The 20,376-nt window shown below is 44.7% G+C and overlaps 1 protein-coding gene across 1 annotated transcript; it reads left to right on the plus strand.

Moving 5' to 3' along the window:
* Positions 1-829: 829 nt before the first annotated feature.
* Positions 830-18,740, plus strand: LOC146975237 (protein NLRC3-like). Its single transcript, XM_085794715.1, has 11 exons — positions 830-879; positions 2,589-2,726; positions 2,857-2,970; positions 3,640-3,753; positions 4,968-5,046; positions 5,874-6,087; positions 6,218-8,021; positions 8,136-8,309; positions 8,401-8,553; positions 17,648-17,694; positions 17,847-18,740. Exons 2-11 carry the CDS (start codon positions 2,638-2,640, stop codon positions 18,425-18,427), a joined length of 3,369 nt encoding a protein of 1,122 aa, XP_085650841.1. The 5' UTR covers positions 830-879; positions 2,589-2,637; the 3' UTR covers positions 18,428-18,740.
* The last annotated feature ends 1,636 nt before the right edge of the window (positions 18,741-20,376 follow it).

Here is a 20,376-nt window from a genome sequence, read left to right on the forward strand (position 1 = left end):
CATTTTGGCAAATTGGCCAATTGCCATAATCCCTATAGTCATAGCAGTAGGTTCGTTACCTTTATTTGTCGGTGCAAGCTATTTTTAGAACGGCGGAGCAGAGCCGCCAGCTGCTCAGAGCTACGCTACGGAGGCTAAAGGAATTTCTTGGTTTCCCTCATCAAACTCATCAAATACAAAATCCCAAAACTCCAAAACGCTTTCGTGGACAAGTTGTGACCTGCACATTCACCACGCTATGACATAATAATGGAATGTTACGAAACTGAGCCGTTTTCGAGGTAAATACAGAGTCTGCTTGCTGAAAAACTGTCCCTGAACGCAACGCGCATCAGCGGTTTTGCATGAATTTCCCTCTAGAACAGCTCCGTCTGGTAACGTTGTGTTATTATCTCATAGCGTGGTGAATGTGCAGGTCACAACTTGTCCACGACAGCCTTTTGGAGTTGTTGGATTGTGTATTTGATGAGTTTGATGAGGGAAACCAAGAAATTCCCTTAGCCTCCATAGCGTAGCTCTGAGCAGCCTGCTGCTCCGCTCCGCCGTTCTAAAAACAGCTTGCACTGAAAATTAAAGGTAACGAACCTACTGCTATAACTATAGCGATCATGACAGTGGGCCAATTTGCCAAAATGTTGAACTATCCCTTTAAGACTGCATCTATAGAATAAATGCTTTATGGGCCACAGGGGATAGTTTTTTTGCCACTGGGAGTCAGAGGGACAACACTGTATCCAGAATCCGTCTCCAGGAATAACACAGATCTGGTCTCATGTTACAGGAATAACACCCCCCCTCCCCCCCCCCCCCCGCCACCACTTGAAGTTAAATTTAACTTTGACCCAGCGGTTGTGTCGCAGTTTATTTCCTTGTGTGAAGGTACAGTAAGGAACAGTTTTTTAAATGTTTTCCTTGTCACCGTCTGTCATTACCAGAGTTCAACTTGTTGTGTTGTTGTTGTGTTATTATAATGTTACTGTAGCTGAGTCAGAGCTGTAACTGTCAAGTCTGGACCGACAGAACCGTGTCCTCCATGTTTGTGAGGCTGTTCAACACTGATCAGCTCATGTTGCTATCGGGGTTGTCCTGAGGCTTTATTGGTGACTGACAGTGTTGGAACCGTGTTCAGCCTCAGATTCTTCAAAGTGACTGAGTAGGGGAGACCGGGGATGGATGTTACATGGGTAAACACTTAGAGTCTGGGGTTAGTTGTAACAACACTCTCAACAACAATGAAGAATGTTACAACCAACTGTGACACAAACTTGAATTGTATTTATGTTTTCTTTGAATTTCAGTAGCCTAGGTCTCGATAGACAATGATGAAGACGGGGTACAGGGCTTAGGTTAGGATCAGACTATGGCTGACAGTAACTAGGACACACATCTCACTCCTTGTGTTTGAGACTCAACCATGCCTTTTCTGTTTGTGTTGTACAGTTAACAGTTAAAGCAGAAGTAAGCGATCCGGTCGTTTTCGCTAATGCTGCGTTTCAGGCAGGCTTTTGAAATCGTAAATTACAGTTTCAAGTCACAACTTACGACTTTGTAGCGTTCCAGACAACCCACTCGTGTTTCTCCGACCTGTTTTACCTGTGAAAGTCACTATAACGGCCACTCGTAACTTCTGACCCGTGAACTCCTACCAGATCGAACTGGTACGAGTTCACAGGTCGGAAAAACACGAGTTACGAGTTGCCTTGAACGCACCATAACAGTCCTCGTCCCTACGTCACCACATTCACAGCGTCCCTTGGCTGCACACACAGCCCTGCATGCTGTTCTCTCTCCTCATTGGATAAAAACTGTAGGATACGAGAAAAGTTTTCTCCTTGGCTCAGAGCAGAGTGACTGACAGACCCGTGTTTCAGACCAAACACTCTATAGAAGTGATTGCTGTCGGAAGATACAACTATTTAAGACTTATATTAACACAAATATATCACTTACTTCTGCTTTAACAACCATTTAATATCAGACACATATAACTACTCAGTCTGACATTTTGAATGCACTGGTTTAAAAGAGCTCCAAGATTCAGGCAGAAATGACAAAAATGTTACAACCATCCCTGGTCTCCCCTACAATTAAGTACTAAAAAAAAATAGACGAAAATAAGTGTCAGTGGCAGCTGGAGAGTATTTTTCTCTCTTTGAATTTCCAGTGTGAGTGAAATGAGTGAATGTTGTGATAGTGGAGCTGTGAGGTGAAATAAGTCTTGGCCCAGTTGTTGTGTGTGTAATAATCAGCTGTAGCTTGTTTGATCCAGTGGTTTTCTACAGGGACGCTGTCCACACAGAGACTGTGTCACATCAACTCAGTGGATCTCAGTCCTTGTGTGTGTCAGTGGATGGAAACAGTGGTCCATGGATCATGTTGCTGGGCTGCAGCTTCATGACGCCATCTAGTGGACTGATAGTAGAAGTAGAGCAGCTGATGGCAGCTTCCTCTTCCTCACTGCTGTGTGACTGCATTCAACTGACACTGATATGAAGCAGAGAAGAAGAGCCAATCAGTGGAGGAGCAGCTGGAGACATGATGGACATGTGAGCTGCTGTGCAGATGAATGATGTGTGTTTCCTCTGCAGGTGAAGCTACAAAGTGTGTGTGAGCTGATGTGGATGTGAGCTCAGCAGCATGGATCAGTGTGAGGACAGAGAGGAGGGAGCCCCTCCCTCTAAAACCACTCTGTGTGGGGGACGTCAGAGCCAGACCACAGGTCAAAGGTCAGAATTTAAAACAATCAGAAAGACTTTTATCTCTAATAGTCAGTTGTTGTGTTTATTAAAAGGTTGAAGATATTTGTCATCAGTTTTTCTCCAACATGCACATGTATCAGTTGTGTTGTTGTTTCAGGATCCAGCAGCAGAGACCAGACTCTCCTGAACCCAGCTGTCTGTCTTTAAAGAGCAACATATCAAAGGGTTTAGGCGCTGACTTTAAAGGAGGACGTGGATCAGCTGATCAGATGTAAGAGACAAAACTACATTTAAAAGTTTTTGAGTTCCTGTTGAACGTTCTTCCTGTGGAGTCACATTTCCATGATTCTCATTAAAACTGAGTTATAACTCAGACACACGTTCAGTGAATGACTGACAGCTTCCCATGCATCTTTTTTTCTGTTATTGCATCCACTGCTGACGCTACTAAATATCACAGCTGATTTTTGTTTGGGCATTTTAACTTTCTTTCTCAACTCACCTTCTCTGACATTCTGGATTTAACAACACGTTCATGAATTTGACGTAGAGTTTGCATGTTCTCCCCGTGCATGTGTGGGTTCTCTCCAGCTTCCTCCCACAGACCAAAGACATGCAGGTGAACTGGTGACTCTAAATTGCCCATAGGTGTGAATGTGTGTGTGTATATGTTGGCCCTGTGATAGACTGGTGACCTGTCCAGGGTGAACCCCGCCTCCTGCCCAAAGTCAGCTGAGAAAGGCTCCAGCTCACCCTCCACCCTAGTGAGGATGAGCTGGATAGAAGATGAATGAACTTAAAGAGATATTGGTGAATGAGGCCCATTGTTACAAAATGTAGGAAAAGGAACTCATTCACATTTGTAACCCTCAAAATAACTTTGCAGAGAATTCTTTTGAAAACCTTAAACTGTTTAACATGAGTTGTGTCGTTGTTTCAGGATCCAGCAGCAGAGACCAGACTCTCCTGAACCCAGCTGTCTGTCTTTAAAGAGAAGTGAATCAATGGACTGGCTCATTAACTTTAAAGGAGGACGTGGATCAGCTGATCAGATGTAAGCTCTAACTGACAGTCAGACTCAGGTTATTGTAGAAAAGAACCAGTTTGTACGACGTGTTGTTGGACCAGGTCTGAAACCAAAGTGTCTCTGTCTGTTGTGAACGTCCTCAGGGGACATATAAAGTCCATCTTGGTTGCACCGAATAATCGACTAATCGACTAGTCGACTAGTCGACTTTACTGCTCCACAATGATGTTTTGAGCTTGACGTCGACTAATCGCTGATCATGTGACAGTACAAGAGTAGCGGCTTGAAACAACAGCTGAGTGCGCTGAATGAAAAAAATACAAGCACCGTCAAGCTGGATAGAACGAGATGGTACCAGACAGGAAGTCGGGCACAGAAAATGCGAGAGAATCCGGTCAATTTTCAAAATGAAATAAATGATGATTAAGTTTGCTTGTCCGTCTATAAATATTTGTCAGTTGCGTCTGCACACAAGACACACATCCACACAGCGCTAGAGACAGACCTGTGTGTGTGGAAAACCGAGTAGCCTACAAACGGGTCGATGTTTGACCGGCGTGGAGAGAGAGAGCAGGAGAAGCTGCTGCCTGAGAGACGCCAAGCGCTTGTGAGGCGCTCCGCTTCCGCAGTATGTCCGGCTGCCGGCAATTTAAAAAAAAAACTCCGCTCATATCGACGACAGCTTTACGTCGCGCATAACAACAACAACCAACAACAGCAACAACCAACCAGAAAAAACAAAAGCTGTGAGTGAAACTGTGACTGAGCAGGACTGTGATGGTGACGAGGCCTGTAGTCGTTTTCCTCCCTAATTGTTTAACGGACAGCAGCTACAGTATTTTCTTTTGCACTTGTATAGGAGTGTGTTACAAAAACACAAACTGATTTACAGCTTGTTGTTTAAAAGCTGCTGTTCTATGGACTCATTTCTGTGCATGAGCTGTCTGTCAGTGAATACAGATTGTTGCAAAGCATTTCCCTCCTCCTGTGATTTTAGTTATGATGGGAAAAATATAAATAACGTCATCAGCGACTAGTCGACGTCGACTCGACTTTCATAACATTAGAGTCGACTTTAAAAAATCTGAAGTCATGCAACCCCTCGCTGGTACCACGTGTTGTTGGACCAGGTCTGAAACCAAAGTGTCTCTGTCTGTTGTGAACGTCCTCAGGGGACATATAAAGTCCATCTTGTATTATCTCTCTGTCCTGATGTTGACTTGACACTGATTCCTCCACAGAGTGGACCAGGAGAGCTCAGAGGTTCCCAGTGGTCAGTCTGCCCAGCAGCATCAAACACACCTGGACTCCATATTTATGGTGAGGACATGTCCAACAGCTGCTGTTACATCTGTTGTGTTCACCATCATCTCCATGCTGCACTTTGGCACCAGTGGATTGTCAGTCTGTCCAACATGGATCTGATGTTTGGCTCCATGGTTTTAGATGGATGTTGTCACTCATAAGGGGCGTTCACACCGGACGAGATAGACGCGAATGGAGCGGCAACTCTACATTGAAAATCAATGTAAATGGCGCGATGACACGCGATTCAGGCGGAGGCGGCGCAAATGGAGCGTCTGGAGCGATGAGACGCGGCGCGAATGAAGCGGCGCGTCTGAAGCGGCGAGAATAAAGTTGAAAATATTGAACTTTTCAGGCGGCATCGCGCCGTGACATCCAATCAGCGCCGAGTTCAAGCCGACGACGTCACTTCTCTGTACGGTTGTTTACACTCAGAACAACATGAAGGAGAAGCTGATTGTATTTGAGCTGTGTGTGGCACCGCTGCCGTCTTCTACACAGAGTGAACACACACACACACACACACACACACACACACACACACACACACACACACACACACACAGTGAACCCAGACAGGACGGCGGGTGGTTTTCCGGTGTTTCTGAGACTTGTACAGCAGTAGTACAGTGCAGCAACGGTGGTGATATCAGCCATGATTGACGTGGAAAGAGAGCAGGTTGAGACCGGTTTTCAAATGAACGGGCGGAGCGTCTAGCGCGAATGACGCGATGGACGCGAATGATCCAAAATGACCAAGCGGCGCGATGAAAGCGTCTGGCGCGATTATATTCGCGTCTATCGCGTCCGGTGTGAACGCCGCTATAGAGTTTCTGTTCCAGCTGCTGGAGGAGAACATGGTCACTTTTGTCAAGAACGAGCTGAAGAAGATCCACAAGCTTCTTAGTCCAGATTACCCAGAATGCTCAGGGAGTCAGAGGGAGGATGAGGAGGATGAAGAGCAGAGGAGGAGCAGCAGAGAGGCATTAGTGAAGATCACAGTGAACTTCCTGAGGAGGATGAAGCAGGAGGAGCTGGCTGAGCGGCTGCAGAGCAGTAAGAGGATTTCTCTAAAGATTCAACATGATGGACAAATGAGACGTTCACTGACATCAACACATAGAGGGAAACAGAATTAAAATGTTATATTTTCTTAATGAATTTTACTGTGTTTTTGTTTATGCAGGAACTCCTGGTGCAGTTTGTGGACATAAACTCAAATCTGTCCTGAAGAAGAAGTTCCAGTGTGTGTTTGAGGGGATTTCTAAAGCAGGAAACCCAACCCTTCTGAACCAGATCTACACAGAGCTCTACATCACAGAGGGAGGGGCTGGAGGGGTCAATGATGAACATGAGGTCAGACAGATTGAAACAGCGTCCAGGAAACCAGACAGACCAGAAACAACCATCAGACAAGAAGACATCTTTAAAGCCCCACCTGGAAGAGACGGACCAATCAGAAGAGTGATGACAAAGGGAGTGGCTGGCATTGGGAAAACAGTCTTAACACAGAAGTTCACTCTGGACTGGGCTGAAGACAAAACCAACCAGGACATACACTTCACGTTTCCCTTCACCTTCAGAGAGCTGAATGTGCTGAAAGAGAAAAAGTTCAGCTTGGTGGAACTTGTTCATCACTTCTTCTCTGAAACCAAAGCAGCAGGAATCAGCAGGTTTGATCAGTTCCAGGTCGTCTTCATCTTTGACGGTCTGGACGAGTGTCGACTTCCTCTGGACTTCCACAACACTGAGATCCTGACTGATGTGACAGAGTCCACCTCAGTCAACGTGCTGCTGACCAACCTCATCAGGGGGAACCTGCTTCCCTCTGCTCGCCTCTGGATAACCACAAGACCTGCAGCAGCCAATCAGATCCCTCCTCAGTGTGTTGACATGGTGACAGAGGTCAGAGGGTTCACTGACCCACAGAAGGAGGAGTACTTCAGGAAGAGGTTCAGAGATAAGCAGCAGGCCAGAAAGATCATCTCCCACATTAAGACATCACAAAGCCTCCACATCATGTGCCACATCCCAGTCTTCTGCTGGATCACTGCTACAGTTCTGGAGGAGCTGTTGAAGACCAGAGAGGGAGGAGAGCTGCCCAAGACCCTGACTGAGCTGTACATCCACTTCCTGGTGGTTCATCTAAAACTGAAGAAGGTCAAGTATGATGGAGGAGCTGAGACAGATCCACACTGGAGTCCAGAGAGCAGCAAGATGATCGAGTCTCTGGGAAAACTGGCTTTTGAGCAGCTGCAGAAAGGAAACCTGATCTTCTATGAATCAGACCTGACAGAGTGTGGCATCGATATCAGAGCAGCCTCAGTGTACTCAGGAGTGTTCACACAGATCTTTAAAAAGGAGAGAGGCCTGTACCAGGACAAGGTGTTCTGCTTCGTCCATCTGAGTGTTCAGGAGTTTCTGGCTGCTCTTCATGTCCATCTGACCTTCATCAACTCTGGACTCAACCTGATGTCACAACAACAAACAACTTCCAAGAAGACTGAAACAACAGGAGTCAAATCTGCAGAGACAGACTTCTACCAGAGCGCTGTGGACGAGGCCTTACAGAGTCCAAATGGACACCTGGACTTGTTCCTCCGCTTCCTCCTGGGTCTTTCACTGGAGACAAATCAGAATCTCCTACGAGGTCTGATGACACAGACAGGAAGTGACTCACGGTCCAATCAGGAAACAGTCCAGCACATCAAGAAGAAGATTGAAGAGACTCCCTCTGCAGAGAAAAGCATCAACCTGTTCCACTGTCTGAATGAACTGAATGATCGTTCTCTAGTGGAGGAGATCCAACAGTCCCTGAGATCAGGAAGTCTCTCCACAGATAAACTGTCTCCTGCTCAATGGTCGGCTCTGGTCTTCATCTTATTGTCATCAGAAGAAGATCTGGACGAGTTTGACCTGAAGAAATACTCTGCTTCAGAGGAGGCTCTTCTGAGGCTGCTGCCAGTAGTCAAAGCCTCCAACAAAGCTCTGTAAGTGTAGAGATAGTTGGATTTATTTATCATTATATAAAAACACTTTTGTTTTTGCAACAGGTCAGATAATAAACTCATTTCTTCTTTAATTCCTCATGATCATCTCTTCAGACTGAGTGGCTGTGACCTCTCAGAGAGAAGCTGTGAAGCTCTGTCCTCAGTCCTCAGCTCCCAGTCCTCTAGTCTGAGACACCTGGACCTGAGTAGCAACAACCTGCAGGACTCAGGAGTGAAGCTGCTGTCTGGTGGACTGGAGAGTCCACACTGTAGACTGGAGACTCTCAGGTGAGGATCCATCCAGCTGTTTATCTGATGCCACTTGAACACAGCAGCAGGTGTTGACAGAGGGTTCCTGTGTGTTGTTGTGTGTGTTGAGTCTGTCAGGATGTCTGGTCACAGAGGAAGGCTGTGCTTCTCTGGCCTCAGCTCTGAGCTCCAACCCCTCCCATCTGAGAGAGCTGGACCTGAGCTACAATCATCCAGGAGCCTCAGGAGTGAAGCTGCTGTCTGCTGGACTGGACTCTCTCAGGTATGGAGAGGCTGCTGCAGCCACGCACACTGTCTGATAGAGGAGGAGGAGCTGGAACACTTTCTATGGCCGCGTTCACACCTGGTCACACCTGGTATTAACATCTGTCTCGGGTGATCCATGCATTGATGACATCAGACCCCATCACTCAGACCATATCCAGAGGTGGTGTAGGCCACAGTGAAGCTCCGCCCATTCCACTGACGTCCTCTGTCAGTCTGACTCGTCCCAACACAGTTTATAAATACTGTATATCACGTGACGTCACACAGCGGTCACAGCCGGTCACAGAGTCCAAAGGCAGTCTATGGGCTGTGACATAAAATCTCACAAAAAGAGTGGATAAACCTTTTTTTTTATTACACGGCTCTTTTGAATGTCACATTCCGATAATTTATTGATATTTCTGATATTTATTTACATCCTGATTTTGATTTTTACAGTATGTTATTTCTGTATAACAGACCGTTGCTAGTGACGCCGCTCTGATCAGCGCAGCACAGAAAAGAGAAACTATGCAGGATATTTACCTTATGTTTAATTTTTACCATCATTAAACAGCTTCGGACTAATTGTGATGTAGATAAATGACTTGTAACTTGTCACAGGGAGAGTGGAGGCTCCTTCCACATCGTGGCTGAAAACACAGCTCTCCTCTCGTCTCTGTCAGAGCGTCTGTGGCACCACGAGTCCGCGACACAAACGTGTCCTGTAAACCGTAACAAAGTCCTTACATCTTTGACCATAATCTGTTGTTTATGACAGATATGACTACAAATACACACATTGTAACATGTATATGATAATCCATCGACCCACTGATTGATTATTAAAGGCTTGATTAAAAACAAATACACACGACCAAGGAGGGTGAGGAAACCAGTAGAGAAGTGCTGGACTTGCAGATTCGCTAAATAATGCAATTTTTAAATCGATTCAAGTCGTATTTTGATCAACATTACATCTGAAATTAATAATTTCACTCGTAATAAGCGGAATAATGTAGAGTTAGTCTGTGGTTATGGAGAAATAAAGACTAAGACATCCTTCACCAAAGCCCACACAGTCTAATGATCATAGTTGTGCCTTGGTCCCCAGTTGGTCCCAAGATGGTGCTCACAACAAGAACGTCACGTGACTGATAAGCATCTATACTGCAGCCAAAATCTCAGAGTGTTTCAAACATGAGCTGTGCAGCTTTCATCAGTCACAGTGATGAACTACTGGGATCAGGAGTTTCTCCTCATGATGACTTCAGTGTCTCATCATGACTCACTGTGTCATATTCAGGAGAAGAGATGTCAGTGATGAAAGCAGTTGTTGGCTGTGCTCTGAGTCTCTCCAGATGTTTGGATCAGACTTTATTTCAGAGTGTATCAGGAAACATTTCAGCTGCAGCTGGTTGAACTGCTCCTGAACCAACAGAGTGTTTGACCTGAACAGTCCCAGAGACTGTAGACACCTGTTGAGTGTGGACACACTAATAACAACACAGCAACAAGAATCAAACCATGTCCACTGCTCAGAGACATTCGTCTCCCAGCGTCTCCAACCAAGGAGGAAATAAGAGACAGAAACCAGGCGGCACCATCAGGTCTCTGTCTGGTCAGATATTGATGATCAATAATCAGCTCAGTCTCTCTGAGATCCTGATCTTGTCCTGATGAGATGTGTTGTTGTGTTGAGGAGACAGTCAATCACAGTGTGACATCCAGATGTCCTCACTGTCCAGAGGCCTGGAGCTGTCAATCAGAAGACAGTGAGTGTAGTGAACAGTGTAATAATCAGTGTTTGTGGCTGAATGTGTGTGTGATCAAACAGCTGTTTTCAGACTGTGTGTGTGCTGACTCCAGATCAGATGAAGCCACAAAGTGGCTCCTTAATGAAAGTCTCCAGCAGCTGGAGCTTCACTTCCTGTCTGAGTCCATGTGCTCTGAGCTGAGTCTGCTTCTCTCTGCTCTACAGTTTCTCTGCTTCCTCTGGACTCTGACTTCAAGTCCAGTCAAAATGTGTGGACAGGTTTGATGGAGCTCAGGACTGGTCCTGAGGACGGCTGCTTTATTCCACATGATGTGACTGATCTCAGTGAGTCAGTGTGTTGCAGCTGATCTGTGTGAAGAGCAGAGAAGAACAGAGTCATTGATCATGAGATCCTGATCCGTCCTGTCACTGTGATCGGATGGTTTCTATTAGAGCTCCTTCATCCACTCACTGCTGCTGTGGCTCCTGTGGAAACCTGCTCACAGCCTCATTCTTCAGCTTCCTGTGGAGTTTTCTTCACACAAACACAAGTTGTGTTCACACTCAGTGTTTCTCACTAAACTCACTGTGTCTTCTTCATGAAACGCGAACGGTGGAAATTTACGTGGATTTCCGCATTCATCTTTTAGTAGTGCTGATCTTTTCGTAGCCACTCACAAAATCTACACCTGCTCCCGACTGTGTGTAGTGCTTGTGTAAATGTAGGAACCAGTGGCGAACCGTGAGCACTACAGCTGGGCCTTCAGTAGTCCGACCGGCTCCGGTTCTTACATTTTTCATGTTTTAAAACAAATAAACACAAAGTCTAGGCATCTGAAGGAGGCGATGCGTGAACGGGAAGCAGACCGTGGTGTTACTGATACAAGGAAAGTTTTCTCCTGGGCTCAGAGCAGAGCAGAGTGACTGACAGACCCGTGTTTCAGACCAAACACTCTATAGAAGTGATTGCTGTCGGAAGATACAACTATTTAAGACTTAGATTAACACAAAAATATCGCTTACTTCTGCTTTAACCTGGCCACACTCAACACCAAATACATCTGCATGCAATGCTGTGTGCCAGTGTGCCCTGGATGCTTTGCCACCTTTCATAAAACCTAGGTTTGATGAACTGAGCATATTATTGAGGTGAGGAAGACGTGTTTGGAGATGAAGAGACAAATATTTCAAATAGTTCTTGTTGCCGAAAACATATTAATTCTAGTATAATGGCATGGTAATAACCAGTCCTGCATCCTTAAAGAAGTATGGTAACTAATAGGGGTGTAATGATACACAAAAATCACGGTTCGGTACGTACCTCGGTTCTGAGGTCTTAGTCTTCATTTTCGGTACAGTGAGAGAACAAAATGCAAAACATAAATTTGCTTGTTTTTGAATTTTTCTAAACCAAATTTACATGTTATAGTCAAATGTAATTATTTTACTCATGGGCGCTGATTTATGTTTTTGCCCGTGGGCGCGTGCGCGCATCGGGGGGGGGGGGGTTTATATTATATGTACATATATGTATTATACCCCCCCCTCGGCGCGTGCACACCTAAACCGGGCTCTACAAACACTGCTGCGCACATTATCGCTCATTATTAATACATAATAGCCTACTGCACAACTGAAAATATTGTAGCAACCCCGCAGTAATGTTCTTGTTATGATGTTTAAGTTGTGTGATTTCTGACTGTGAATGTGTATGTGTATGGTACGGGCAGGTAGGGTATGTGAGGACAGCTGTGTGTGTGTGTGTCTGTGTGTCTGTGTGTAGGTGAGTGAGTGAGTGAGGAGCAGAGGAAGAAGTGAGAGCTGTCAGATAAGTTTGTGTTATGTTGTTGTAGTTACGTCGGGCCGGACGCTACAATATCAATAACAACATGTGCTTAACACCGACGTCGGACGTGAAAGAAATGCGCATCTGGTGGCGTGCCCCCCGTTGGTGCTCAACCTGGACAGTGGGTGCTCGTGCCCCGGAATCGGCGCCTATGATTTTACTCACGGTACATTGTCCCTGATACAAATAAACTTATTAAACTAAACTAAGCCATTATACAAAATATGAAAAAAATATAATAGGCTACTGTTGTAAAGTGCTGCCTAATAAGTTCAATAAATTATTCTTAAAATAACAAACCATATAAAATTAGCCTTACAATGAATAAAATATTCACAAATAAACAAAACATATAAAATATGATTTAAAAAAAACTTCTCACACCACTTTTTTTTTTTTTTTACTAACTACACTAACCGTTAAGCCAGTGACGGACGGACTGACCATAGGGCAATGTGGGCAAATGCCACAACGGCTGCCTGACGATGCAACCGCTCGGCCGCAAATAAATAAATAAATGAATAACGTGGATCATCACGACGGCACAGTGCGTAGTGTCAACACAGCGTTGGCGCATCTGCAGCAGATCCACAGGTGCTGGAGCCCGTGCGCAACACAGACACAGAGAGAGAGAGAGAGAGAAGCCGTGTTTCCACTGCAGGAGTTCCTGGTAAAGGGAGGTGGTAGGAACTTCTACAGGAACCGTCCTCTCACTCGGCCCTCTCGGTGGCCGTGTTTCCACTGCAGAGTCGGACCCCGCGGCGATGTCATGAGTTTCGATCGCCGCTTAAAGCAGAAGTAAGTGGTCCGGTCGTTTTCGCTAATGCTGCGTTCCAGGCAGGCTTTTGAAATCGTAAATTACAGCTTCAAGTCACAACTTACGACTTTGTAGCGTTCCAGGCAACCCACTCGTGTTTTTCCGACCTGTTTTACCGGTGAAAGTCACTATAACGGCCACTCGTAACTTCCGACCGGTGAAGTCGTACCAGATCGAACTGGTATGACTTCACGTCGGAAAAATACGAGTTTCCTTGAACGCACCATAACAGTCCTCGTCCCTACGTCACCACATTCACGGCGTCCCTTGGCTGCACACACAGCCCTGCATGCCGTTCTCTCTCCTCATTGGATAAAAACTGTAGGATACGATAAATGTTTTCTCCTCGGCTCAGAGCAGAGCAGAGTGACTGACAGACCCGTGTTTCAGACCAAACACTCTATGTAAGTGATTGCTGTCGGAAGATATAACTATTTAAGACTTATATTAACACAAATATATCACTTACTTCTGCTTTAATCGCTGTGCAACAGTTTCGACCATGACGTCACCCAGGCAGGTCACAAGTACATGCACACAAATCATAACAACAACGGAGAAGAAGGATGGAAGGAGCTGAGGCGGTAGGCGCGTTTCTGGTTTGTGTGTTTGTGCACATGGCGGTTGATTGTAATCCTGCTTGAGTTTTTTTTTTTTACTTTTCACGGCATTGTTTTGTGGCGTGATGGATCCCCAGTGTGTCGAGGTGCGCTGATATTTTCATTTCGCCGTGATGACTCAAACCCCCTCTGAATCTCCTCGGTGCCGTAGACTGCATCAATGTCTGCTCCTCATCGTCGGCCCATTTGTGTACATCTTCCTGCTGTTTTCTTGTTGTTTACAGCGGTGTCTGCTAGGCTAATGCTCCCCTTCTGCTCCCCCTTTTAAAAATGCCGGTTGTGTTGGTGCTTTCTGGTAGCGTCAGAGCCTGCTCTAGCTTTAGCCAATCAGCGCCGGGTTAACCTCGAGCCCCACCCAGGAGCTTTTCAGGGCCGAACGGAGTACCTACCCTGGAGTAGGTACTCCGTTGGCCCTTGTAAAAGTTCCTGTAAATGGCCCTGTGGGGGAGGTTCCTGCAGTGGAAACACGCACCAACGGGGCTGGCCCCGTAAAATTACCCCGAAGTTCCTGCAATGGAAACGCGCCTAGAGAGACAGACAGAGAGGAGAGAGGAGCCACAGCCCCCCCCTCCACTCCTCCTACAAGCAGGAGGGTCTTCAAGCCTCTGTTTTCTAGCTAGCGGCAGTATTAGCGGTGGCATAGCGATAGCAGGACGTACACGGGCTGCACGTGTAGCTGCAGGCGGACTGTAAACACACACAACTTCTGTACCGAAACTCACCCGTTCTCAGCGCTGTGCCAAACCGAACGCCCCGTACCGAATCGGTTCAATACATGTACCGTTACACCCTTAGTAACTAATAATAATAATGTTCTTCTTGTTGGGGATGTTTTGAAACAAAGGATTGGCTTAGGTGTAAGCTTCAAAGTTGTGAGAGTCGTTTGTTCTCTTATTCAGGCCTATACACAATAGGCCTATTTATGTGTAAAAATATGTAAAAATGTTTTGCAAAGCATACAATTAAATTCTAGTTAATGGAGCATTATCGCAAATCCAAATTCTTAATTCAGCCACTAGATGGAGCCAGGCGGAGCATATCAGATATAAACAAGCGGGCAGCTGTCAGAGAGAGAGGGGAGCCTCGTTTAGTCCCCCCCCCCCTCCTCCTCCTCCTCCCTCCTCCTCCCTCACCAGGCTGAATGAACGTGCAATCGCAGGAAAAAGAAAACTCGCTGGTGGAAGCGGCAGCTCTACGTCGCGCACAACCACAACAACGACAACAACAGCAACTGCAACTTCCTCCTATAAATGTATGATGGTTGGTGTGACGTGCAGACCGCAGTGGGACGATTCAGTGACTGTAAGCAGCCTGACACTGCTACATTACAATTTACTGTTGCATTTTTCCGGTTCGGAGGTCGGATTTGCGAGTTCCGAGTGCAATCGAACGCAGCAAGCGCCGGGCCGGCTTGGATCATAACAAAGACAAATGCTGCATTTGCCCCACGGACACTATACTGTTGGCGATTTTTTTTGTAAATTTATTTATGGCTCCCCCCGACCCATCTTTTGCATATTTCAGCTTATTTTATGCTATTACTGCTGTATTTGCTCCTTTAATGAATTAACCATAAATCACAATTTTGATTAATCTTTACATTAAATTCATATTGTTTTATGTGAGTGCTTAGGCGCATGTAGTCCACTGGAGTGGAAATGTCTGTAACTCTCTGAAAAAATCATGTTTGAAAAGTTTTTTTTTTTTTTTTTTTACTTTTATTTCATGCCCTATAAGGATAAAAACACTTAAGGAAAAAATCTTGACTGAGGCTAACATAATTCATGCATCAGAGGGATAATAATCTGACATAAAACCTGAAAAACTTTTATTCCATAAATGTGCAGCTGATATGCGATGCAGAGTGTGTGTTGCTACACGTTGCTACACGCTCGGTGGACGCACACTTCATCCAGCTGGAACCGGTTTGGATGGAGCTGTGACAGACGGCTGGTGCTTCTGTAACATTATAAATCGGAAAGGTGAAATCCGGCGATCTGATTGGTTGTTAACCGTGGTATAATGAGCATATACCACGGCTACTATTCTAAAGCCTTATCACAGCGTAGGCTATCACTCCGCCTCAGGCACGTATGACTGGTATGAATGATAGTTGTTGTCATGTATCCATGACAACGGACTGTTGCAGTCCGTAGCAAATACAGTTGATGTTTTTACGATGTTAAAAATGTATTAAAGTAGTGTAATTGACATGTTGAAGGTGAACTTTGACCTCCAGAGGGTTAACAATGGTAGAGGGGACTGAGCAGTGACAGAGCTACTAGGAGCTAACGTCTGGAGAGGTGGGACTATTTTTTTCACAGTGAGGCTATTTTATTGGATAATATGTATTTCTGGTTGAATAAAACTACATGAAATTGATTGTGTATTCCTCTTACATATTGTCATTATTGGTAACCGCTTTATAAAAGCAATATATCACTCCAGCTTTGCGTCGGGCCGAACAACACCCCTTAGCCGTGGTATAATGAGCATATACCACGGCCTGTCGTGATATATTGCTTAAATATGACCTGCCTATACAACTTCATGTGTTGATACAACCATGCTCCTCTACAGCTGAGGCTGTGAAGAGCCTCCTCCTCCCGTGGCTGCTGTAGCTCTGGAGTTGTGTGTATTTTTCTTTCCATGTTATGGAACTATTCTGGCTTTACTTATTAAATTGTTCTTTTTTTATTTTAAGTATATTTTTGGGATTTTTTCCTTTATTTGATAGTACACAGTAGGGCTGTCAACGAATGGCAGAAATGAGGTTAGAATATTACCTCTTAAAAAAAAATCAATACAAAGAGATGGACTTTTATAGGTCGCCTGTATTTACTATTATCAGCGCATGTCAAACACGTTTTGAACAGCTTACATTACACAAAACAAACGGCTACACAATGCAAATCAGCAACGACATATTAATAGGCCTACGTGAAAAAAGACCGTGTTTTACTCGGCCTTTATCAATTCATGTCAAACAAGTTTTGTGATGACGCGAGCAAACAGCTCGCTCGGGAAACGGGATAAGAGCCGGCATGTTTTATTCTCACATCCCAGTAATGATCCTGATAACGCGGATCAAGTTCAGTCGTGATGAAGCAGAGGATCATCATCATCACAGCTCTCAGTGAACGGCACGATTTTTTTAACGCGCGATTAACGCTGAGAAGCTGCTTCTCTCCAGACGTGACCACACAGGTGTGTGTGTGTGTGTGTGTGTGTGTCTGTGTGAGTTACTACGGTTACCGCGGTGCTCCCGTCCCCCAGATATTTCTGCAGCTGGATTGACATGATCCGGTCTGAGACATGAGACTCGCATTTGTAGGAGGAAGTTGTAGTTGCTGTTGTTGTGGTTGTGCGCGTTAAGATAATTTCAAAATAAATTATTAATATTCGAACATCATATTTTCATATTTGAATTTCATTTTAATCACTATAATTCTAATATACATTTGAATTTCAAATATTCATTGACAGTCCTAGTACACAGTAGAGACAGACAGGAAAGGGGGAGGCAGAGAGAGGGGGAATGACATGCAGGAAACGACTGCCCGACGCGGGATTCGAACCGGGGCCGATGCTTACGATCAAATCTGAGTTTCCCGCACCGTTCATGAATCTGGAGTAGAGTTTCAGTAGCGTGAGTTTGTGCAAATCTACACAGATTTACTAACGTTTCATGAATGAGACCCACTCTTCTTCTTTCCTGGTGCATTGTGGGATATCTGGGCTGGTCAGCTCCACCTGTTGTGTCTTCATCTTCTTTGCTGTGACGTGTGTTTGTGCAGCTTGAGAGTCAGAGAGTGAAAGTGTGTGTCTCACACTGCAGTGACATCAGATGGAGAAAAGACATGATGAAGTGTTTCCTCCTCGTCTCCTCCTGCTCTGTATCATCACTAGATAAAGACTCCAGCTCCTTCTTCTCTGTGCTCAGTGTTCATCCAGACATACCAGCCTCCATGTGAACACAGTGATAAAACAGTGTGTGTGTGAGAGCCATGTAATGTCCATGTGTGCATGCTGACAGAGAAGGTGCTGCTCTGACCCCCCTCCTCCTTTCAGGGTGGAGCCTGCTGGAGTCCCATGGTTGACACCAGGTCTGAGGAAGTGTAAGTCTGTTTTTACTTTGATTCATGGAAACAAAGCAGCACATTCAACCATCTTCACACTGTCACATCACTGACCTCATGAGTCTTCATCAAACTGTCAATAACTGATCACATGATCAATAACTGCAGCTGTGTCTTGTTCTCTCCATCAGATTCCTGTCCACTCACAATCGACACAAACACAGTGAACACAAAGATCAAACTGTCTGACAACAACAGGAAGGCGACACGTGTGAAGGAGCATCAGTCATATCCTGATCATCCAGACAGATTTGACCTTCGACCTCAGCTGCTGTGTTCAACTGGTCTGACTGGTCGCTGCTACTGGGAGGTCGAGTGGAGAGGAAAGGTTGATATATCAGTGAGTTACAGAGGAATCAGCAGGAAAGGATACAGTGAAGACTGTGTGTTTGGAATGAACGATCAGTCCTGGAGTCTGTTCTGCTCTGATGGTGATTACTGGGTCAGGCACAATAACAGATCAACACGTATCACCTCCTCCTCCTCCTCCTCCTCCTCCTCCTCCTCCTCCTCCTCCTCCTCCTCCTCCTCCTCCTCCTCCTCTGTCTCTAACAGAGTAGCAGTGTATGTGGACTGTCCTGCTGGCTCTCTGTCCTTCTACAGAGTCTCCTCTGACTCACTGATCCACCTCTACACCTTCAACACCACCTTCACTCAACCTCTCTATCCTGGGTTTGCACTCTATTCTGATTCCTCAGTGAGTCTGTGTTGAGTGCATCAGAGTCTCCTCCTGTCACAGAAACCTTCTCACTGTTGAACAGACAGTTCAGTCTCTACATGTCTGTCTCTGTCTCTGTCTCTCACTCACGTTTTCACATTCATGGATTAAATCAGTTGATTTTTTAAACTCTTCTCAGTGATTCTTGTAAACTTCTTCCTCTTCCTTTAAAGATGGAAGCGTCGATTATGGATTATGGAAACAAACAAACATACTATAAGAGACTTTCATTTATCCCACTTATGGGAAATGTACTTGTTACGGCAGCAATAAACAACAAGCAAGAGTAAAGAGAATATAAATACTATGTTTACTCTTGTGGGCTACTAAAAATCATTGTATTGTATTGACCTCTATTTGCTTAGAAGTGTAAAATAGTCCACTTCTGTCTTATCTGGCTTAGAGGAAACCTCAGGACACAGTAACGGAATAAAAATGTAAAGATAACACAACACTTATTGATTCAATAGTGTACGTATATTATTAAAAAAAGAGCATATCAATAAAAAACCTCTCATGTACCTTGTGGGTCTTTTTCTCATGTATACTTTACAGCTTTCATATGTTTTTCTTTATTATATGCTATAGTGTGCTCTGTGTGTCCTCTATGTCTTTGCAATCATCAATAAAGCTGACTTTAATAACATAGCCTATAGATTAGAGCATTACAACACTACATACACCTGGCAGAAGCTGAACTGAGGTGAAAACAAGAAAAAGATGAAAAATACAAAAATATTTAAGAAGTAAAAAACAATGAGATGCTGAAGAATCCCTGAGGTTTTATGTGACGTCCTCAGTTTATGCCGTTAAGAGTCTATAGTTAATCAATTCAAAACAAAACAAACAGGCGTTAAAAACCAGAAACTATATTCTTTAGTTGAACTTTAACTTTAATCCAGAGAACTTTTTATTTAAATATGTTTAATTCCAGGTAAGTGTTTTTCACATTTGCACTGTACACATGCACTTGCCTGCTGTTAGTACAGCCATCTGAACCAGGTCTGACATTATTCAACAGACTCAACATGAATATCCTCAACAACAGTATAGAAAAACTAATCATACAGGGATTCCAGAAAAGTAAAGTAAGAGACTGGATTTGCAGAGAGAACACGTCACACATGAGCATTGTCGTTGCTCCAACACTGTCAATCAGTCAAGTACAACATTGTTTTGTGTGTTTTGTTTTTTTTAACCAATTTGTATAATGCTACAAATTCCTATTAGAAATTGCACTTGGCTCAATGAAAATACATCATCGTGTAACAAGGTTTTACAAAGATTAAGACGTGTTGTAATCGGTGTCATGGTCATTATTCTCCTGCTGTGACTCACACACGTGTCCATCATGTAACAAAAACACATCAGAGGTAAAAGAGGGCACTGCCACGTCCTGGAAAAACAAAAACTACTCAGACTAATAATAATAATAATAATATTAATAAGGATTCCCTTCTTTTTCTTGTCTAAAAATAAAAAACAAATAATCCTGAAACTCTCTGGGTTGTTTGTTTTCCTCTCTGATCATCATCTCATCCAATTCTGACAAAATCATTTTCAAACATTTCCCCCTTAAAGACAATTATGGTCACCGTTAATAGTGCAAAAATATTCTCTTACAAAGTCCATGCAGAGTGTTGTTTCCTCACAAATGAGCCTTGTGCATCCACCAGTAACGACACGGCTGCAGCTGCAGCGTGGAGGGGGGGGGGGCAATGGCTTGTTTTAAGGGGAATGATCCAGAAACCTCTCAGCCAATCAGAACCCACCGCTGGTTGTCAGAATAACAATAAAGTTCTGCAGGATGGAGCGGTGGTGGTGAGGCCGTCCTGTCTGGTCGGGACCAACACGTGTGTGATGGAGCGTTTCCTCTTATTGCCGTTGTGTACATGTGGTCGACAGACGGACCTGCAGTGTTCATAAGACGGACGTAACACCAT

The sequence above is a fragment of the Trachurus japonicus genome, chromosome 13 (assembly GCF_045865225.1).
Source record: "Trachurus japonicus isolate A0001 chromosome 13, Traja_1.0".
NCBI classification, from domain to species: domain Eukaryota; kingdom Metazoa; phylum Chordata; class Actinopteri; order Carangiformes; family Carangidae; genus Trachurus; species Trachurus japonicus.